The sequence below is a fragment of the Culex pipiens genome, chromosome 1 (genome assembly GCF_016801865.2).
Source record: "Culex pipiens pallens isolate TS chromosome 1, TS_CPP_V2, whole genome shotgun sequence".
NCBI classification, from domain to species: Eukaryota; Metazoa; Arthropoda; class Insecta; order Diptera; family Culicidae; genus Culex; species Culex pipiens.
Genome location: NC_068937.1, coordinates 103215771 through 103236376, shown reverse-complemented (window position 1 = coordinate 103236376; position 20606 = coordinate 103215771). Strand labels below are relative to the sequence as shown.

At 32.6% G+C, this 20606-nt stretch overlaps 2 protein-coding genes across 2 annotated transcripts; one reads left to right on the top strand and one right to left on the bottom strand.

The window, feature by feature from the left end:
• The first annotated feature begins 768 nt into the window (after positions 1–768).
• On the top strand, positions 769–7430 carry LOC120430324 (uncharacterized). The gene is made up of 2 exons (XM_039595425.2): positions 769–969; positions 5584–7430. The coding sequence occupies exons 1-2, from the start codon at positions 865–867 to the stop codon at positions 6199–6201; spliced, it is 723 nt and encodes a 240-aa protein (XP_039451359.1). The 5' UTR covers positions 769–864; the 3' UTR covers positions 6202–7430.
• Positions 7431–11340: 3910 nt separating this feature from the next.
• LOC120430325 (fibrinogen C domain-containing protein 1-like) lies at positions 11341–12925 on the bottom strand. Its single transcript, XM_039595426.2, has 2 exons — positions 11795–12925; positions 11341–11740 (listed from the first exon to the last, which is right to left on the bottom strand). Exons 1-2 carry the CDS (start codon positions 12913–12915, stop codon positions 11341–11343), a joined length of 1521 nt encoding a protein of 506 aa, XP_039451360.1. The 5' UTR covers positions 12916–12925.
• Positions 12926–20606: the final 7681 nt, after the last annotated feature.

The window sequence follows — 20606 nt, the reverse complement described above, 5'->3', positions numbered from 1 at the left end:
TATTTGTTATATTACTTTTATTAAACAAATATATATATGAATTGTAAAATAGTGAATAAGTATCCTGAATTTTTTATTAAATTTGATGTTTATTACTAATGTCCAGACTTATTCATAAACAACAATGATTCAACGATTACATAAAACCCACAACCAAATTATGCTAGCCTCGTTCACTTGGACATTGTATTACGCTTTGGTCGTGATCGAGCCCTTAAACCGACCCTATAATGGCTCTTTCAACTCATCCGGCTGACAATGGCTGAATGCAGCATTTAAAAATTGATTAATTTTCCCCGTAAATATGCGAATTTCGTGGCCCGTTGTCGCTGCTCCGCGCCGCGTTTCGTCACTACACACGCATGCGAGATCCGTTTTTGTGGGGTAAATATTTGTCTGTGCTTGCGCACGTGCACAAACACACACAGTCAACACAAACTCACTCTGCCGCATTACCATAATGCTACTATTTTCGGCATTCTTCTCAGCGCGTCTCGTAATCGTAATCGAAAATAAAGTTGACTGGCTTTCTTCCGGGGCCGCTTCTTCGTCGCGCAGAGCAGGAGAGAGAGCTTTCGCGCAAGCTTTTGGCAAGAGAGCACGAAAGAGTGAGAGTAAAAGAGAGTTTGGCCTTCGAGCTTGTGACCGATTGCGCGCGCGCAAGAGACTTGGTTTGGTCGGAGGGAGGGGAACCCCACTTTGGGGGCCTTTTGCCAAAGCCTTATAAACACCTCGGCCGCGGGAGGAAGATTGTCAATTTGAGTTTAGTTCCGTTCGGATGAACATCTGACAGCGAACAGCGAACAACAAGGAGTAGTTTTGTTTGGTAGTTAGCAGCAGTTTTAGTGATCGAGTAGCAGCATCATGAAGTTGATCATCTGTGTGTTAGGCTTGTGCGCCCTGGCCGCCGCCCAGGACAACTTCAAGGAGTGCCTGGACAAGGACTCCATCTCCTGTGTGCAAATGATGGTACGAAAAAAGCGTTTTGGATTACTCAGAGTGAGGGGACAGTGCAGGACACTTGAACGTGCAACAAGCTAAAACATCAACTGAACTGGATTACAAAGTTGTTTGGAAGAACAAACAAAAAACTCTTATGCAAATAGTGCCGTAATGAAAAGTGAAAAGCTGTTAATTACGAACCAATTTACCGCCGATGGTTAATCAATCTCGTTAAATGGTGATAATGATACGATCGCAATCAAAGTGTTTCGCAAATTATGCATCAATTTGCGAGGATGTTCTCAAAGTGGTCGTTGGTTGGGTGCCGGCACATCATCAGCGTGCTGAATTGGTGCTTATTAAATGCTAATGTGCAGTTCACCAGAGCAGAGCGTGGAGCACGTGTGGAAGTAGGCGCCACACGATGAGTTGATTGCTCGTGGCGTAGAGTGATAAACTTCTGATTAATCAGGAGCTTTATTGACCAGCTAAATATATGATGTTTTGTGTGGGAAATTTTGTTTGCTGGACTGAGTGCAGTTAAAATGGAGACCATTAATCGAGTGTTGATTGAATATTTGCTTGTGGCATGTTGGAGTGATTGTTGATTCAGCAATCAAACAAATATGTTATGGTGGATATGTGATTTCATCAACTAAGAGATTATATTTACTCTAGTGCAAATTCTAGTAGAGTTAAAGCAAATTAATCAGTTAGCAGTTTGCATTTTTCTCAAAAAAGAACATTTGAGCGATTGGTGAAAAATCTGAAATTTGTTGTTGTTCATTTTTTTATTTTAAGCAACTTTAAAAGTTTAAAAATACGTGTACTTTGCTTGCACTTAAATATTTCTGCAAAGGTTATTGAAAAGTTCTATTTTAAGTATCAAAATAAACTTTTCACTTTCGCTTGAGTTTTCACAACACTTTCGATTTAAAACTGCTTCCTGCTTTCGGCAACAAGCTCTTTTGAACATTCTGTAGCCACTCACTTGAAAAGAAGTTCCGAAACATGTAATTAATTAGCAAGCGCTGCAAAAAAAAACACAAATGACGTTTAGCCCATTCTCGTCGATGGCTGACGAAAACCGAGCAAGAAGCGAAGGCTAATAAAGAACAAATTTAATTCACCGAAAACTACCCATAAGAGCCCGTAATTTCAATAAAGAACAAAGGACTTCGCATAACATGTCAATGAGAGTCAGTGATGCCAAGGGACCTTTTTACCTAAAAGTTGTGTACAATTGTTATGAACTGGCAGCACTTGACAACCAAACAAGTGCGCTGAGAGAAAAAAGTACTCGGCCGATAATAGAAATTGCGTGGTCTCCAGGGCATTCTCGTCTGATTAGAATAGACTTGAAACAAATTTTTGTAAAATGCATCAAAAATGGCTAGAAATAACTTTTATTAAAAGTTAAATTTAACAAAAATGTTCTCATAAATCCACTCTACTCGTTGGTGTACTTGGTTTAAATCAATTTCAAGGAACACCCTAGATTATCGAGCATCATTCCGACAACACCGCGTATGCTGATGGGAATCGGTATGTTTCCCCTAATAGTTAAGCGCCTGTTTCGTGTCTTATCAAACTTCAAGACAAGACGAATGTTTGGATTGTGTCACGTTCCCCAGAAAACCATTCCCCCGAATACCATTCCCCAGAAATCCATTCCCCAGAATGAACCGTTCCCCAGAAAACCATTCCCCAGAATGTACTATTCCCCAGTAAACTAATCCCCAGAATGTACCGTTCCCCAGAAATATTTATCGTGGTTATTATTATTTCCAAAATTTCCAAAATTTCCAAAATTTCCAAGATTTCCAAAATTTTCAAAATTTTTAAAATTTCAAAAATTTCCAAAATTTCCAAAATTTCCAAAATTTCCAAAATTTCCAAAATTTCCAAAATTTCTAAAATTTCCAAAATTTCCAAAATTTCCAAAATTTCCAAAATTTTCCAAATTTTCAAAATTTCCAAAATTTCTAAAATTTCCAAAATTTCCAAAATTTCCAAAATTTTTAAAATTTCCAATATTTCCAAAATTTCCAAAATTTTTAAAATTTCCAAAATTTCCAGTTTAGTTTTTTTAGTTTTTTTTTAAATTTCAAAATTTTAATAATTTCTTTTCATTTTTGATTTTAATTCTTAAATTTAAATTTTTTAGATTTTTTTTAAATTTTGCATTTTTTTTGGGACAATTTACGATCGTAATATTTAGATCGAGAAATCTCGATCGTGATGCGAGAAATGAAGATTGAAATATTACGCCCGGGTGCAATAATCATCACGTTAACTTGTGTCAGCAGTTATTACAAGGCTAGAAAGTTTTCCCTTCTTTAAAGAAGGGAAAACTCTACTGACTGACATAAGTGGAATTCTACCTTTAAAAGGGAGGAGGAGAGTTTTCCCTTCTTTAATTTTAATTTCTTCTTTAATCTTCTTGAATTTTAATTTTAAAATGGCATTTTTCTTCTTTGCAAAATAAAAATACCATCAACGGAAAAACAAAAAATAAAAAGAAACTGCAATTTATTCGGCATTTGTATAACTAAATGTGTTATACAAATGACTGAAAAAGAAGGGAAAATATCTTAGAATAATAGAACGAGTCATAGGCCGAATTTACATTTTCTGTTATTTTCTCAAGAATTTTTGTCAAAAAAGAAAGGAAATTTCTTTGCATGGATAAAGTCCAATTTTTATATTTTCTAAGAATTTCCTAAAAAATCTTATCTTTGAAATTACTTTGCATCAATTCCTAATATTTTTCGAGAAAAAAACTTTTCTGGGGAATGGTTTTCTGGGGAATGGTACATTCTGGGGAATTGTTTTCTGGGAAATGGTACATTCTGGGGAATGGTTTTCTGGGGAACGGTTTTCTGGGGAATGGTTTTCGGGGGAATGGTTTTCTGGGGAACGTGACACAATCGAATGTTTGTTTCCTCTCGATTCTCCTCTCAACTTGTGCTTTACGAATCTTATCAGATAAAGATTATGCCAACGATGCCACTGATAGAAAAATCACTTTTAAAATTCTAAAATGCTAAGTGAATGGTTTCATAAAACATTTGGTCATTAATGGTCATTGATTGGTCACTGTTATTATTTAAAAATTCAAAAATCATTTTAATAATAAGAAGCTACACTGAAATAAAATAAAGTACCAAATTCCTAAATTCTAGGAATTTCGCCTCCTTTTCTTATTAAGTAATCCAAAAAACCCAATTACTAAATAAGGAAAGGAGCCGAAATTCCTAGAATTCAGGAATTTGGTACTTTTTTTTTATTTCAGTGTATTCGATAAATCACAACCCTCCAAGTACATATTATCTTCAATTTCTTATAACCAATAGTCAAACAAATGCAAAAAAATTACTTCGTAAAATATCAAGCTTCAACAATTTTGAACTCACAGCAATTGTTTGTGAATTGAGTGTAGACTGACGTTTAACGCAAAGGGTTGCCAAATTAAAATTTAAAGAATATGAAATCTTGGCAAATTCCGATGAAAAATCTGGAAAATTCTGCCACTATGAATATAAAAAAGAATGTTTTGATTTAATAGTTAATAATAATCAATACGTTTAATAATTTTAATGCTCGAATGGATGCTTCACAACTATACAATGGTTTAACGCTTTCAGGCCTTTTGATCCAAAAATCATAAATTCCAAAACTAGCCTATACATTTCATATGGTCATAAAAATCTTTTTCCCATAATAACCTTTAATTTTTTTTAAACTAACTTAATCCACCTATGTGGTTAATGTCTTCCTCACTATTTACAAACAATTACTAATATGATAGGTTTTGACAAAAATTTCATCTATTTTTTTAGAATCGGAATAGAAAAATACACAAATTTCACTTAAGTGGTCAGAACATGAGACAGGGTTGCCAGATCTTAAATGTCTTGGATTGTTGGAAAGGTCTTTTGATTACCTAACCAACGATGCATAACATATTGGGACTTGAGTTGTTTTTCGGTCACTTTTATAACATCTGAAAACACATTTTTATACATGATTTTGAACTACTTATCGAAACTTCAAAAAATTCAATAGCGCAGTATGGGATCATAACCCAAGTTGAATGAGACTAGTTTGATCAAAATCGGTTAAGCCAGTGCTGATAAAACTGAGCATCAATTTTGGTCACACACATACACACACACATCCATACCCACAGACAGACATTTGTTCACTTTTCGATTCTGAGTCGATATGTATACTTGAATGTGGGTCTTCGAGGTTTTTATAAAAAGTTCATTTTCAGAGCAGGATTATAGCCTTACCTCAGTGAGGAAGACAAAAAGAAGAGAGGCTCGTTCTCTCACGATATTTTTCTCTCTCAGTTGAGCTCAGCAAATCAATTTAAATGAGATTTTTCCAACGCCGTTGTTGGCATTTAGATACGACGGTACATTGGCTTGGTTGATCTCTAAACAAAGAGTGTATCTTGCTCACTCTGATGTCACGTCCGCTGACGTGAGCAGGATACACTCTTTGTTTACAAACTCATCATATGACATAATCCAGTTTAGGTTGATTGGTGATCACTACGTTGCGGAATCTAACTTTTACTGATTTAACGTTCGACATAACACTAACCGGAACCTTTTCTCCCCTTTCCAACAGTTCTACCGCAAGGCCCGTGAGTTCTTCGACCAGCCCCAGATCAGCCTGGCCGGTGGGTTGGCCTTCGTGAAGGCCGCCGGCCGCGACTCGCGCTCCTTCAACGCCGACAGCGCCATCGTCGAAACCGCCAACAACGTCGAAACGCGCGAGGAAGCCCTGGAGAACTACGTGCTCGAGCGCACGAAGAACTTCTTCCAGGAGCGCTCGCTGAACCTGGACATGGCCAACGCCGCCCGCAGCCTGTCCACCGTGATCCCCGAGGACGTGAAGGTGTCGATGCGCGCCCTCGTGTCGGAGGCCCGCGGCAAGAAGAAGATCCTCAAGTCGCTGCTGCCGATCCTCGGTCTGGTCAAGCTAAAGATCGTCGGTCTGGCCATCTTGGCCCTGTTCGGAATTGCCCTGATCGCCAAGAAGGCTTTGATCGTGTCCGTGATCGCGCTGATCCTGTCCAAGTTCCTGTTCCTGAAGAAGCTGCTGTCCGGCAAGAAGGAGGAATCGCACGCCTACCACGGATCGTCCGGCGGATGGGCCGAGTCGAGCGGATACGGTGACTACGGTGCCCACAGCCAGCCTGCCCACTCGATCGCCTACGCCGGCCACAAGCCCGTCCGGAAGTAAGAGGAAAGTGCAGGGAGGAGGCCATATTCGACACGAAAAATCCCCAACACCACCATTACCAAGTACGGGGTACGACCCCCACCAGCAGGAAGAGAACGAGACAAATTAATTTATTGAAATTATTTATTACCACGTTTTTTTTTTTTGTTCGAGCGATTAATTTATTGTTAGCGTAACATACGAGACTCCGCTTCGAATGTTGTTGAGATTTGTTTTTGTTTTCTTGTTTAGGATCTTTTTTTTCTCTTGTCTTCAACTCTGCTCCTTCTAACCAAAACACACACACACTTCATCATCCTAACGGGGCTGTTCCTCGTTTTCGGAGGGACAACCCACATCTTTGTCTACTTTTTATACGTTCTAGTCTGTATTTTATCTTTACCAAGGCTGATTAAGGTAATTTGATCAGTGTCAAAGAAGCTGAAAATAGAAATAATTAAGCTCCATCTATCACCGCAATACACTAACCGCTACTTTTTCTAGTCTCTCAAAGCCCGACTCGCGCGCTCAATCTTGCTTCCCAGCGGGAAATCTGTGCGCCGACTGTCACAGCTTGACAGCTTCCGGTGGCGCTCGCGAAATGCCCTAACCAAACTCTTATCCCAATCTAAATCTCTCACTCTTCCGTGCTAGATTTCAGCCACTCCGGTCATTTTACCGCTACCGATTCGGGGCTCTCTCTCTCTTCAACTCTTCATTTAACGACTTCTTCAACTTCTTTCTTCTCTCCCCTCTCACCCCGAAGTGGTTTCATTTTTCGTGCCTCGATCTTGCTAATCTCTTAATTTCTTTTTTTTTTCCTCTCTCTCTCTTACTTATTCGAGCAATTTCGCGCCATTGGCGGCGAAACGGGAAGTCGAGCAGTAAATAAAACGTCGACAAAGAAGATCGCGAGCGAGAGCGTGCCCGCGCGCGTTACTGTTATTATCTCTAACTTTATTTAAAGTAATAGTAGTGATCTGTCCGTGCAGCTCTGACGGGCACTTGTGCATTCTTCTGCCATTCTTTTTCACCCCTCTCTTTACTCTACACTTCCATTTCTGGACTCTACCTCTTCCCTTTCCCCTCACTCTTAATAATGTTGTTTAATTTTTCATACTTTTTCTGTTCCACTCGAGAAAAAGAAGAGAAGAAAATAAGCGAAGAAGAAATACTTGTGCAAAACCACTTGTAAATAAAAAAAACATAAATAATGAAAAGAAACTACAGTCAATCTGTGCAAAACCAAACCCGTTGCAAAAGATTTCCTTCTCGTTCAAATCGGCGCAGCGTAGCTGCCCGCGCGCGCCACTTTTAGGACACAAAAAGAAACCTCCTTTGACAGCTCCGAGAAAAGTGAAATCTGACCTCCTCGCCGTCGTCGTGTCGCGGCGGCGTGGGCGATATTGTGCATTGTCTTCCCCCCGCGTTTACAGTTCGAACCCAACATGACAGACGTTCAATTCTCCACGTTTGAGTCCACGCAGCAACTATCTTTCGAAAATGAAAAGTGACAGTTGCCTACGCTTCCCCCCTTAAATGTCGATTTAAATAAAACGAAGAAGACTTGGGGGGGGCGACGAACCCGCTCGGCCCACTAGAAACAGGAATGACAACTTTCTGCGGGGTGGAATTTTGGGTGGCGTTCAAAAAAATCGTGCGGTGTTAAGTCTGGGTGCGTAATCTGTGACAATCTTTGGGCGACACAAAAAAAAAAACGCTTCTGGAATAATAACACGCACTCTTTAGCTTAAAGGCTTATTCGTTTAAATTTAGACATGAGCGAAGAAATGGAAAGTTATTTTTTTGTTGTTGTTTTGAATTGAATTAAGTGTTTTTTTTTTGCGATTGCTTACGGATGCAGCAAAGTGAGTTGAGGAGAAAGTAGCAATTTGCGCGCGCCAAAAAGGAATGCTCGATTTCGATTGATTTGTTGTGTATCTTGTTAACGTTCATTTATTTATTATTGTTTCTTGAATTTACTCGAGTATCCCAAGTTCTTGCCAAAATCTCGGCAATGGGTACTAATGTTCACTGATGTTGGATATTACTGAAACCTGGACTAACACGAGAGAAGCGTGGTAAGCATTTTGAAAGTTTAAATTATTATGCTAATTCTAAGACTTAGGTGCCGTCATCTGGGGTGAATCGGGTCAGTGGTGTTAGCCATTTTGCGTACACAACAACAAAATTATTAAATCGATTTAAAACTGGAAGCTTTTGGTGCTCTAAACACTTCTGTCCCTATTCAGATTGTTGTCCCGATTCGTCCCAGCGTAAATTTTCATGTCTTGCAACAATGTACGTAAATTTTGATTACGTCATTGAATTCTACATTAAAAAAACACCAAGTTTTCCTTTAGGAAGTGCATTTTAAAAATGAGGTTTTTCGAAAATCTAAGAAAAAGAGGGAGGTGCCGACGTATCGTTGGAAAGATTATCAAAAGATCTGCCAAACCATGTTTGATGTCAATTATTTCCTGATCTCTTGTGTGAATCATTTTTGATAAGAAGTGAATGAGGCATCAACCACTTTTTAACTGTTGAAATGTTGAAAAATCCAAAAAATGAATTTGGAATCAAATGGAACTTTTATAAAATTTTTAGTTTTAGCCATTTTTTAATTCAATGATTCATCACAGTTTAGGTCTTTGAAAATTTCAATGGAAATAGAAGTCTAATCAACTCAAAACAATCTAAAATGCCTTTTTTCTGCATTGATAATCATATTTAGCTTGTTTGGGCTCACTTAAAATTATGTTAAACTTTTATTAAATTAGGGGAACAGCATCTAATTCCAAAGTGCCTCTAATGTTGCCATATCAGCACTTTGACGTTCAATTACAGCCCTTAGAAATCGTTTTCTACTTAATTCGAGTGATTAATTTCTTAATCAGCAAATTGAATGGAGTTAGGAGCGAGTGCTCAACCTGCCAAACAGACGAAAATTTCCCCTACACTGTTTAGTATAAAATTTTCATTAATGCTTAGAAATTTTGAAAACTTATGATTGCTAAATAACTGAACAGGTTTTTAATGCATTCTAAAACGCTTTTTATTATTGAAATGTTAAAACCGTGGCCTGTTATTTAATTTTATTAACTTTTTTTTTATTTTTTTGCCCAACTTCCCCCCTCGACTTTGGTCAGAGTCGAGGGACATAAACTTAAAAAAATATTTGCAACGGCCTTACACACAAATATTTCCGAATGTTACATGATTTATGATGTAACACTTTTGCACATCATTAAACAATTGCATTTAAATGCAATTTCATGTAAATTTGCAACAAATTATACGTAAAAACATGATTTTACGTGTGATTCAACCGTTTAACATCAACTGAGATTTATGTGATTCATCTTTTCAGTGTCAAGTTAATGCACACTTTTTTTCTGTGTAGTTTTTTTTATTTATTCTTTTAAAAATTATGCTCATCCGTTTATCTTTGAAAAACAAAGTTCGAAAAGCTGAGAAATTCTTACAAGTAGCTATTTTGAACATTGTTGATCCGACTTTTGTTTGCTGCACAGCTAAAAAAGTAGTTATCCAGCAGCGTTTAAAAGGCCTGGTTGTAAAATAAATATTGCATTATTTTATGCAATTTTATGTGATTTTACACCCTGAAATATGTAGCCCATCAGTATGGGAAACCTACTCGACCGAAATGTCAAGCTCATATATGCGTTTATCCTTTCAACTTTTCATCGGTCTGATGGCCGAGTGGACTAAGGCGCCAGCCCTTACTATTGGTGCTGGGTTTGAATCCCGTCAGATGCAATCTTTTTTTTGTGTTTGCAAAAATTGTACATGCAGTGTGTAATATTAAGTGTTTATTTATTTTTTGCTGTGTGCGATGTGGCCTTGCAAAGAGTCAAAATTAACTGAAAATATCTTTCTCAGTTTTACCTAATTAACTCCTGATTTTCAGTCGATGATTACTTGGAAACGTTCAGATTTTCATTGTTAAAAGTGAAATTTGGGTGAAATTTTATTTTGTTTTTGATTTTTAAACATCTGAAAATTATTTTTTACGGTAAATTTTACACATCTTTCAGTTTTAAACATTTTTTGTGACCTTTGCAAATATTTTTCGCCCTCCTTTAAATTTGGCCCAAAAAATGAAAGGGGGGAAAAAAACTTTAGAATGTTGGGCTCGTTTAAAAATGTTTTCAATTTTTGTAAAATTCCGATGTACAGTACCGCAAAAAGATTTTCGTTTCGTTAATACAAAAACAAACTGAATTAACTAGTGAAAAATGCATTTTAACACTTGTTTTACATTACATTTCATTTCATTTATTTCGTTGTTTAAGCATTACATGCGTGAAGTTACTATTCTAAGCTGAGGTGTGGACTACCTTTCAACAGTTGATTAATTCAAAGTTTGGAACAGAGTTTGTGGGTGCTTAAAGAGTCGAGTAAATCTACTGAAGGAAAAAAGTTACAAAATAACTTGGCTTTCGAAAAAGAACTCTTTTTCAATCATCAATTTCATACCATGGCGTGATATTTCAGTTTTTTTTTATGTTTTTGTTATAAAAATAAAAATCGGAAATGATCGAGGGTCCAAATTTTTATAAAAAGTCATGGCACAATGGAAGGACAACTAAGAGGTGAGCTCTGGAGGCTTTTATTTTAACATTTTATTGAAAAAATATCACACATTGGTGGTCCCCTCGTCATTTTTCGTTCTCAGCCCTGTTACCAAACAAGTACTCTATAGGGTAAAGTATCTTAAAGGGTAGGGCTTGTATCAGAAATAAGGGTAATGGTGATCAATATTATCAGGGTTTTAGAGTGAAGGGTCTTTTGGGGATCCGGAGTCGGAGTCGGAGTCGGAGTCGGAGCCGGAGCTAGAACCAGCAAGTTCTTAAAAGACGGAGTTGGAGTCGAGGTCACTTTAAATTCAGTAGCCAGAGTCAGGGACGAACCCACCTAATTTTCAATAACTTTTTATGGGATATGTAGTTGGAGTTGGAGTCGCTGAAAATGCTATCAGATGCTCTAGTGTTGATCATTGTGAAGGGTATCATGAATTGTTAGACATTGATGATGTTGGACCTTAGGGTCTAAACTCTTGAAAGAGCACTCTAATTTAAACAGTATTTTGTGATTCGTCTTTTAAAAGTCAGCTCTGCATTGCTTAAAATTTCTTTATTAAAGCGTCCGCACCGACAGTGCCTCCTTCAAAGCGATTTCCCGCTGTGCCGCCAGCGCCGGTTCCGGAACAACGTCCTCCACCTCAACTTCGTAATCGTCATCGTTGGCAGCGCCACCGTCCACCAGCCGTTGCTCTTCCTGATCGTGCTCCACCTCTATCTCCTCGTGCTCTTCCTGGCTAGTGTTCTGGTCCTGTTCTGGCAGTGAAGATTTCCCCCCATTGCCTCCGTTTCCCTGCGGTACAAGTCTGAGCGCTACTTCCGAAACGAGGTCCATTCGCCGTCGGATCATGATGGTGGACTCCTTGAGGGCGTAGTTCATACCGCGGAAGGTGTCCCAATTCATACCGACACCGAACTCGGAGTTGATACCGCGCAGGTACTTTCCGTTAAGGTTGCTGAAAGAGTAGGAACGTTAGAGATTTTATTTGCAAATCATGATACAGTGTTACCTGGAGTGACAAGACTTGTACCACCATGCTCCGTGGTACTTGACCGCACAGTTCTGCTTAATACTAGTGTCGTTGTCATGATCGAACGTCGAGAAAGCGGCATTTTTGGTATAGTTCAGTGAATCTCCCGCCGTTCCCGAGTATCCGTCGATCTTGGTGACCTTGTACAGCTCCTTCTCGCCGGAAACCTCAAAGTTCTGATACTTGGCGTACTTGGTGATTCCGTCCCAATCTTCCAGTATGACAATCAGCTCGTGAGGAGCCGAATAGGTGAGGCGATGAATTCTATCCAGACCCAGCCAGAACTCACCACCGCCGAGTTTTCCGAAGCCACGCTGATAGCTCTGGTAGTCCCGGTAGAAGTTGACAGTTCCGTTAAAACGTCTCTGGATGACGGACCAACCACCACCGTTGAACGTCTGGTTGCAGAACACCTTGATCGGATCGTGGAAGTCTTTATCCGGATGCAGCAGGAACACTCCGGAAGATTTGTTCCTCGGTATTTGGTCACAATACTCGTAACTATCGTCCTTTGGCAAGTGCAGCATGGCCATATTGTGAAGCGCAGCCTGTTCCTGCTTGAACATCGTCTCAATCATCTCCGACATCTGCTGAATCTTGCCTTCATTCACCGGATCCTGCTCCAGCTTGGTCTGCAGCTTCAACTTCACCAGTGCATTATCAATGTATCCCTTACTCGGTAGCTTCTGCTGCAAGCTCAACACTTCGCGAACATCCTTCTGCAGCCTGGTCAGATTATGTTCGAGCAGCTTCACATGATGCTCCACGAAACTACTCGACTGTTCCGACTGACTCGCCACCCAGGCCAACTTCTCCACAACCCGGCTCAAATTCTCCACATCACTTGCGATCCCTTGGACCGTGTTCTGCACCGCAAACTCCGTCTTCAAAATCCTTAAATCAACCGCGTCCAACTTTGCCATGATCATCTCAAACTCCGAGCTATTGATCGCCTTCTGTACAACCGGTGCCGGTGTCGTCGTAGCAGATTCCGGTCCCCCTGTCTGCAGCAGTCGACACTGGATCTTCTTCTTGCAGGACACCGTCCCGAGCAGGGCAGCTCCGCAGAGCACTAAAATCACCAACGTTTTCATGGTCATGAACACGCACTGATCGTTCCCGGCCTCGGTGCAAGCCTTTAAATCAATTTGAACTCTCTGGATGCCGAGGGACTCCCGGTTCTATGTGATTTTAGGGGTCAACAACACCTTCGGCGGACGCATGAGTTGGCACCTTTACGCCCTCTAATAATTGAGGTGATAATTGGATGCCTATTTTCACCTTTCCTCGGTGCACTACGCAGTAGCAAAGGTGTTGCGACGGGTAAGCAAACATGAAGTTCAAGTTCAAATCCACAGAAGGTTTTTTGACAGCCATCTGTTTGGTGGAAAGTTTGACCTTGGGAAAGATTGACTTAAATGAGACGTTAAGTGGAGGCCGATTATCGTCTAGTGATGTGTTAATTTTGAAGGTGTAATTTCAATAGCAGCTGTGAAAGTGACTTTTGGTTGTCTATTTCTTTGAATTCTTTATTTTTTATTTTTCAAGGGCATAAGAATTTAACAATTTAACAATTTAACAATTTAACAATTTAACAATTTAACAATTTAACAATTTAACAATTTAACAATTTAACAATTTAACAATTTAACAATTTAACAATTTAACAATTTAACAATTTAACAATTTAACAATTTAACAATTTAACAATTTAACAATTTAACAATTTAACAATTTAACAATTTAACAATTTAACAATTTAACAATTTAACAATTTAACAATTTAACAATTTAACAATTTAACAATTTAACAATTTAACAATTTAACAATTTAACAATTTAACAATTTAACAATTTAACAATTTAACAATTTAACAATTTAACAATTTAACAATTTAACAATTTAACAATTTAACAATTTAACAATTTAACAATTTAACAATTTAACAATTTAACAATTTAACAATTTAACAATTTAACAATTTAACAATTTAACAATTTAACAATTTAACAATTTAACAATTTAACAATTTAACAATTTAACAATTTTACAATTTAACAATTTAACAATTTAACAATTTAACAATTTAACAATTTAACAATTTAACAATTTAACAATTTAACAATTTAACAATTTAACAATTTAACAATTTAACAATTTAACAATTTAACAATTTAACAATTTAACAATCTAACAATTTAACAATTTAACAATTTAACAATTTAACAATTTAACAATTTAACAATTTAACAATTTAACAATTTAACAATTTAACAATTTAACAATTTAACAATTTAACAATTTAACAATTTAACAATTTAACAATTTAACAATTTATCAATTTAACAATTTAACAATTTAACAATTTAACAATTCTAGATTAAATTTTCAAAACAACCTATCCCTCATGGGTTTCCTATGCAGATAGAACCTTTTGAAAATTTAATCGAGAATTTAAAAATTTATCAATTTAACAATTTAACAATTTAACAATTTAACAATTTAACAATTTAACAATTTAACAATTTAACAATTTAACAATTTAACAATTTAACAATTTAACAATTTAACAATTTAACAATTTAACAATTTAACAATTTAACAATTTAACAATTTAACAATTTAACAATTTAACAATTTAACAATTTAACAATTTAACAATTTAACAATTTAACAATGTAACAATTTAACAATTTAACAATTTAACAATTTAACAATTTAACAATTTAACAATTTAACAATTTAGCAATTTAACAATTTAACAATTTAACAATTTAACAATTTAACAATTTAACAATTTAACAATTTAACAATTTAACAATTTAACAATTTAACAATTTAACAATTTAACAATTTAACAATTTAACAATTTAACAATTTAACAATTTAACAACTTAACAATTTAACAATTTAACAATTTAACAATTTAACAATTTAACAATTTAACAATTTAACAATTTAACAATTTAACAATTTAACAATTTAACAATTTAACAATTTAACAATTTAACAATTTAACAATTTAACAATTTAACAATTTAACAATTTAACAATTTAACAATTTAACAATTTAACAATTTAACAATTTAACAATTTAACAATTTAACAATTTAACAATTAAACAATTTAACAATTTAACAATTTAACAATTTAACAATTTAACAATTTAACAATTTAACAATTTAACAATTTAACAATTTAACAATTTAACAATTTAACAATTTAACAATTTAACAATTTAACAATTTAACAATTTAACAATTTAACAATTTAACAATTTAACAATTTAACAATTTAACAATTTAACAATTTAACAATTTAACAATTTAACAATTTAACAATTTAACAATTTAACAATTTAACAATTTAACAATTTAACAATTTAACAATTTAACAATTTAACAATTTAACAATTTAACAATTTAACAATTTAACAATTTAACAATTTAACAATTTAACAATTTAACAATTTAACAATTTAACAATTTTAACAATTTATTTTTTTTTAGTTTTTAGCATTTTAGAAGGTGCAAATTAGATTTTTATAAAAAGTCTGGCAAAGACGGAAAATTTACACTCGAAAAAAAACTGGATGTTAAAACTAGACAGTATTTCTGGCATGATCTACCTAGTTCCTATAAGTTTTTTTTTTTTTTTGATAATAGTTATAGATAAATTTTTGAACCTCGCATAGTGCGCAGGCGTTACGCTTTGTATTTCTTCGATTACTCTAAAACGACATAATATTTTTGCAATCTCTTTGAAGCTAATTGTAGATTGGAACAAGACAAACAAATTGCTTCAAAGAGATTGCAAAAATATTATTTCTTTTTAGAGTAATCGAAGAAATACAAAGCGTAACGCTTGCGCACTATGCGAGGTTTAACTGTATACTTAGAGTAGACTTTCTTATAATTTTCAAACAAACTTTCAATGCAACGTTTCAAAATTTCTCAGAATCTTGTTGAAGTAACGTAGCTTCCCCAAAACCGCTCCAACCCCTTTCTTTGCTAGCATTTCCAACTAAGGCAAAGTTTGAATTGCTTGCAACTAGCGAAAGGCGCAACTTTGTGTTCACAAAATCGTTCCACTTCAAAGTGTGTATGTGTGTGCGATGCTCTTCGCCGTTAATAATATTATACCAGCTCAAGTTGGAAGTTTGCCATCGGCTTGCGTGTAGGTACTTTCTCCTTCCACGAACGGGAGCTTGCAACTTGTGAGCTTTCGCTGAGTTTGCTGAGTGATAGAAGTTGACTCTTGCTGAGAGAAAGTGGACGATGTGGAAGAAGTCTAACTTAAGGCGCTTGAGTGGTCTTGAAGCGGAAAGAAAAGAAAGCATAGTTTCATACTTTAAGTTAAGTGCCGAGGATGGTTTGGTGGTTGAATGGGAACATCACCAACGTTATGAGGGAAGCTTTATGCTTTGAGCATAAAGAGCATAGAAAATTGTGACGTTGATCGTCTGCTGGGGGGAGAACATAAAGAGTGGACTTGGGTGACTGCTTGCCGAACAACGCTATGAATGTGGGTGGTAGCACAAAAACGGGGATTTCCCTGAGTCTCAATCCGGTGCACTTTCTTCCGTTGCATTCTAGGAAAATGTTGACTTTCATAAACAGGGTGAGCGGATATTGCTGCATTCATAAAAAAAAACTATGATGCATGCAAAATTTCAATCTTTCAAAAGGGTTCTGAAAAAAAAACTTGATTTGAAGATTGTCAGAAAAACACACTTGAGTAAACAACTTGTAAGTGAGTATCTTTATAATGGACTTGATTGATTTTCTTGTTAATGAATTTAGAAGCGATTCTTTAAGGTTTTGTGACAATTTGGTTATGCTATTGTATTTCTTGTACGTAAAAGTTTTGAATAAAGTTTTATCTGGACAGCAATCAATTGCTCTTCGTCAGACACACCAAACACCTCAGGGCCTCACACCAACCCATGCGGCCAGAACCAATCGGATTAAGTGCACCCCAGGTCGAGGTTATTCTCCATGGTCAGTAACAAAATGGATTCGGGCTGGAGATCAGAAGGTGACACTCTGGTTCGAATTCAAACGGCAGTTGGCGAAAGTGTGCACAATTTGATGCCAAACCCCTCCTCAGGGAGGTCTCTCTCTCTCTCTCTGGCAACCCAAAGACTTACTTTACCAGAGTTTGTTGGGTTTCTTTTTTTGTGTTCATTTGTCCGACACTGTGCACTGACTTCAACCTCCCTCCATGACCGGTGTGGCCACCGGCAAGTCAGCAAGTCAGTGTAAACAGCAACAAAAAATAAATGGCGAAACATTAATGTGCGTTCCAGGCAGGTATGAACGAGCATATTTTTTTTCTATTTATATTTAAGCCGTATTTTTCTTTGCCTGGGTATGAGACAACTTTTACTTTCTTTGGATGATTTATGTAACAGTTGTATCCTAATCTCGGACGTGATTACGTTGTAAAATTATCTGGCAGTGTTTTGCACAGTGAGTTATTTGTATTTTTGTATTTTTGTATTTTTATATTTTTGTATTTTTGTATTTTTGTATTTTTGTATTTTTGTATTTTTGTATTTTTGTATTTTTGTATTTTTGTATTTTTGTATTTTTGTATTTTTGTATTTTTGTATTTTTGTATTTTTGTATTTTTGTATTTTTGTATTTTTGTATTTTTGTATTTTTGTATTTTTGTATTTTTGTATTTTTGTATTTTTGTATTTTTGTATTTTTGTATTTTTGTATTTTTGTATTTTTGTATTTTTGTATTTTTGTATTTTTGTATTTTTGTATTTTTGTATTTTTGTATTTTTGTATTTTTGTATTTTTGTATTTTTGTATTTTTGTATTTTTGTATTTTTGTATTTTTGTATTTTTGTATTTTTGTATTTTTGTATTTTTGTATTTTTGTATTTTTGTATTTTTGTATTTTTGTATTTTTGTATTTTTGTATTTTTGTATTTTTGTATTTTTGTATTTTTGTATTTTTGTATTTTTGTATTTTTGTATTTTTGTATTTTTGTATTTTTGTATTTTTGTATTTTTGTATTTTTGTATTTTTGTATTTTTGTATTTTTGTATTTTTGTATTTTTGTATTTTTGTATTTTTGTATTTTTGTATTTTTGTATTTTTGTATTTTTGTATTTTTGTATTTTTGTATTTTTGTATTTTTGTATTTTTGTATTTTTGTATTTTTGTATTTTTGTATTTTTGTATTTTTGTATTTTTGTATTTTTGTATTTTTGTATTTTTGTATTTTGTATTTTTGTATTTTTGTATTTTTGTATTTTTGTATTTTTGTATTTTTGTATTTTTGTATTTTTGTATTTTTGTATTTTTGTATTTTTGTATTTTTGTATTTTTGTATTTTTGTATTTTTGTATTTTTGTATTTTTGTATTTTTGTATTTTTGTATTTTTGTATTTTTGTATTTTTGTATTTTTGTATTTTTGTATTTTTGTATTTTTGTATTTTTGTATTTTTGTATTTTTGTATTTTTGTATTTTTGTATTTTTGTATTTTTGTATTTTTGTATTTTTGTATTTTTGTATTTTTGTATTTTTGTATTTTTGTATTTTTGTATTTTTGTATTTTTGTATTTTTGTATTTTTGTATTTTTGTATTTTTGTATTTTTGTATTTTTGTATTTTTGTATTTTTGTATTTTTGTATTTTTGTATTTTTGTATTTTTGTATTTTTGTATTTTTGTATTTTTGTATTTTTGTATTTTTGTATTTTTGTATTTTTGTATTTTTGTATTTTTGTATTTTTGTATTTTTGTATTTTTGTATTTTTGTATTTTTGTATTTTTGTATTTTTGTATTTTTGTATTTTTGTATTTTTGTATTTTTGTATTTTTGTATTTTTGTATTTTTGTATTTTTGTATTTTTGTATTTTTGTATTTTTGTATTTTTGTATTTTTGTATTTTTGTATTTTTGTATTTTTGTATTTTTGTATTTTTGTATTTTTGTATTTTTGTATTTTTGTATTTTTGTATTTTTGTATTTTTGTATTTTTGTATTTTTGTATTTTTGTATTTTTGTATTTTTGTATTTTTGTATTTTTGTATTTTTGTATTTTTGTATTTTTGTATTTTTGTATTTTTGTATTTTTGTATTTTTGTATTTTTGTATTTTTGTATTTTTGTATTTTTGTATTTTTGTATTTTTGTATTTTTGTATTTTTGTATTTTTGTATTTTTGTATTTTTGTATTTTTGTATTTTTGTATTTTTGTATTTTTGTATTTTTGTATTTTTGTATTTTTGTATTTTTGTATTTTTGTATTTTTGTATTTTTGTATTTTTGTATTTTTGTATTTTTGTATTTTTGTATTTTTGTATTTTTGTATTTTTGTATTTTTGTATTTTTGTATTTTTGTATTTTTGTATTTTTGTATTTTTGTATTTTTGTATTTTTGTATTTTTGTATTTTTGTATTTTTGTATTTTTGTATTTTTGTATTTTTGTATTTTTGTATTTTTGTATTTTTGTATTTTTGTATTTTTGTATTTTTGTATTTTTGTATTTTTGTATTTTTGTATTTTTGTATTTTTGTATTTTTGTATTTTTGTATTTTTGTATTTTTGTATTTTTGTATTTTTGTATTTTTGTATTTTTGTATTTTTGTATTTTTGTATTTTTGTATTTTTGTATTTTTGTATTTTTGTATTTTTGTATTTTTGTATTTTTGTATTTTTGTATTTTTGTATTTTTGTATTTTTGTATTTTTGTATTTTTGTATTTTTGTATTTTTGTATTTTTGTATTTTTGTATTTTTGTATTTTTGTATTTTTGTATTTTTGTATTTTTGTATTTTTGTATTTTTGTATTTTTGTATTTTTGTATTTTTGTATTTTTGTATTTTTGTATTTTTGTATTTTTGTATTTTTGTATTTTTGTATTTTTGTATTTTTGTATTTTTGTATTTTTGTATTTTTGTATTTTTGTATTTTTGTATTTTTGTATTTTTGTATTTTTGTATTTTTGTATTTTTGTATTTTTGTATTTTTGTATTTTTGTATTTTTGTATTTTTGTATTTTTGTATTTTTGTTTTTTTGTATTTTTGTATTTTTGTATTTTTGTATTTTTGTATTTTTGTATTTTTGTATTTTTGTATTTTTGTATTTTTGTATTTTTGTATTTTTGTATTTTTGTATTTTTGTATTTTTGTATTTTTGTATTTTTGTATTTTTGTATTTTTGTATTTTTGTATTTTTGTATTTTTGTATTTTTGTATTTTTGTATTTTTGTATTTTTGTATTTTTGTATTTTTGTATTTTTGTATTTTTGTATTTTTGTATTTTTGTATTTTTGTATTTTTGTATTTTTGTATTTTTGTATTTTTGTATTTTTGTATTTTTGTATTTTTGTATTTTTGAATTTTTGTATTTTTGTATTATTGTATTTTTGTATTTTTGTATTTTTGTATTTTTGAATTTTTGTATTTTTGTATTATTGTATTTTTGTATTTTTGTATTTTTGTATTTTTGTATTTTTGTATTTTTGTATTTTTGTATTTTTGTTTTTTTGTATTTTTGTATTTTTGTATTTTTGTATTTTTGTATTTTTGTATTTTTGTATTTTTGTATTTTTGTATTTTTGTATTTTTGTATTTTTGTATTTTTGTATTTTTGTATTTTTGTATTTTTGTATTTTTGTATTTTTGTATTTTTGTATTTTTGTATTTTTGTATTTTTGTATTTTTGTGTTTTTGTATTTTTGTATTTTTGTATTTTTGTATTTTTGTATTTTTGTATTTTTGTATTTTTGTATTTTTGTATTTTTGTATTTTTGTATTTTTGTATT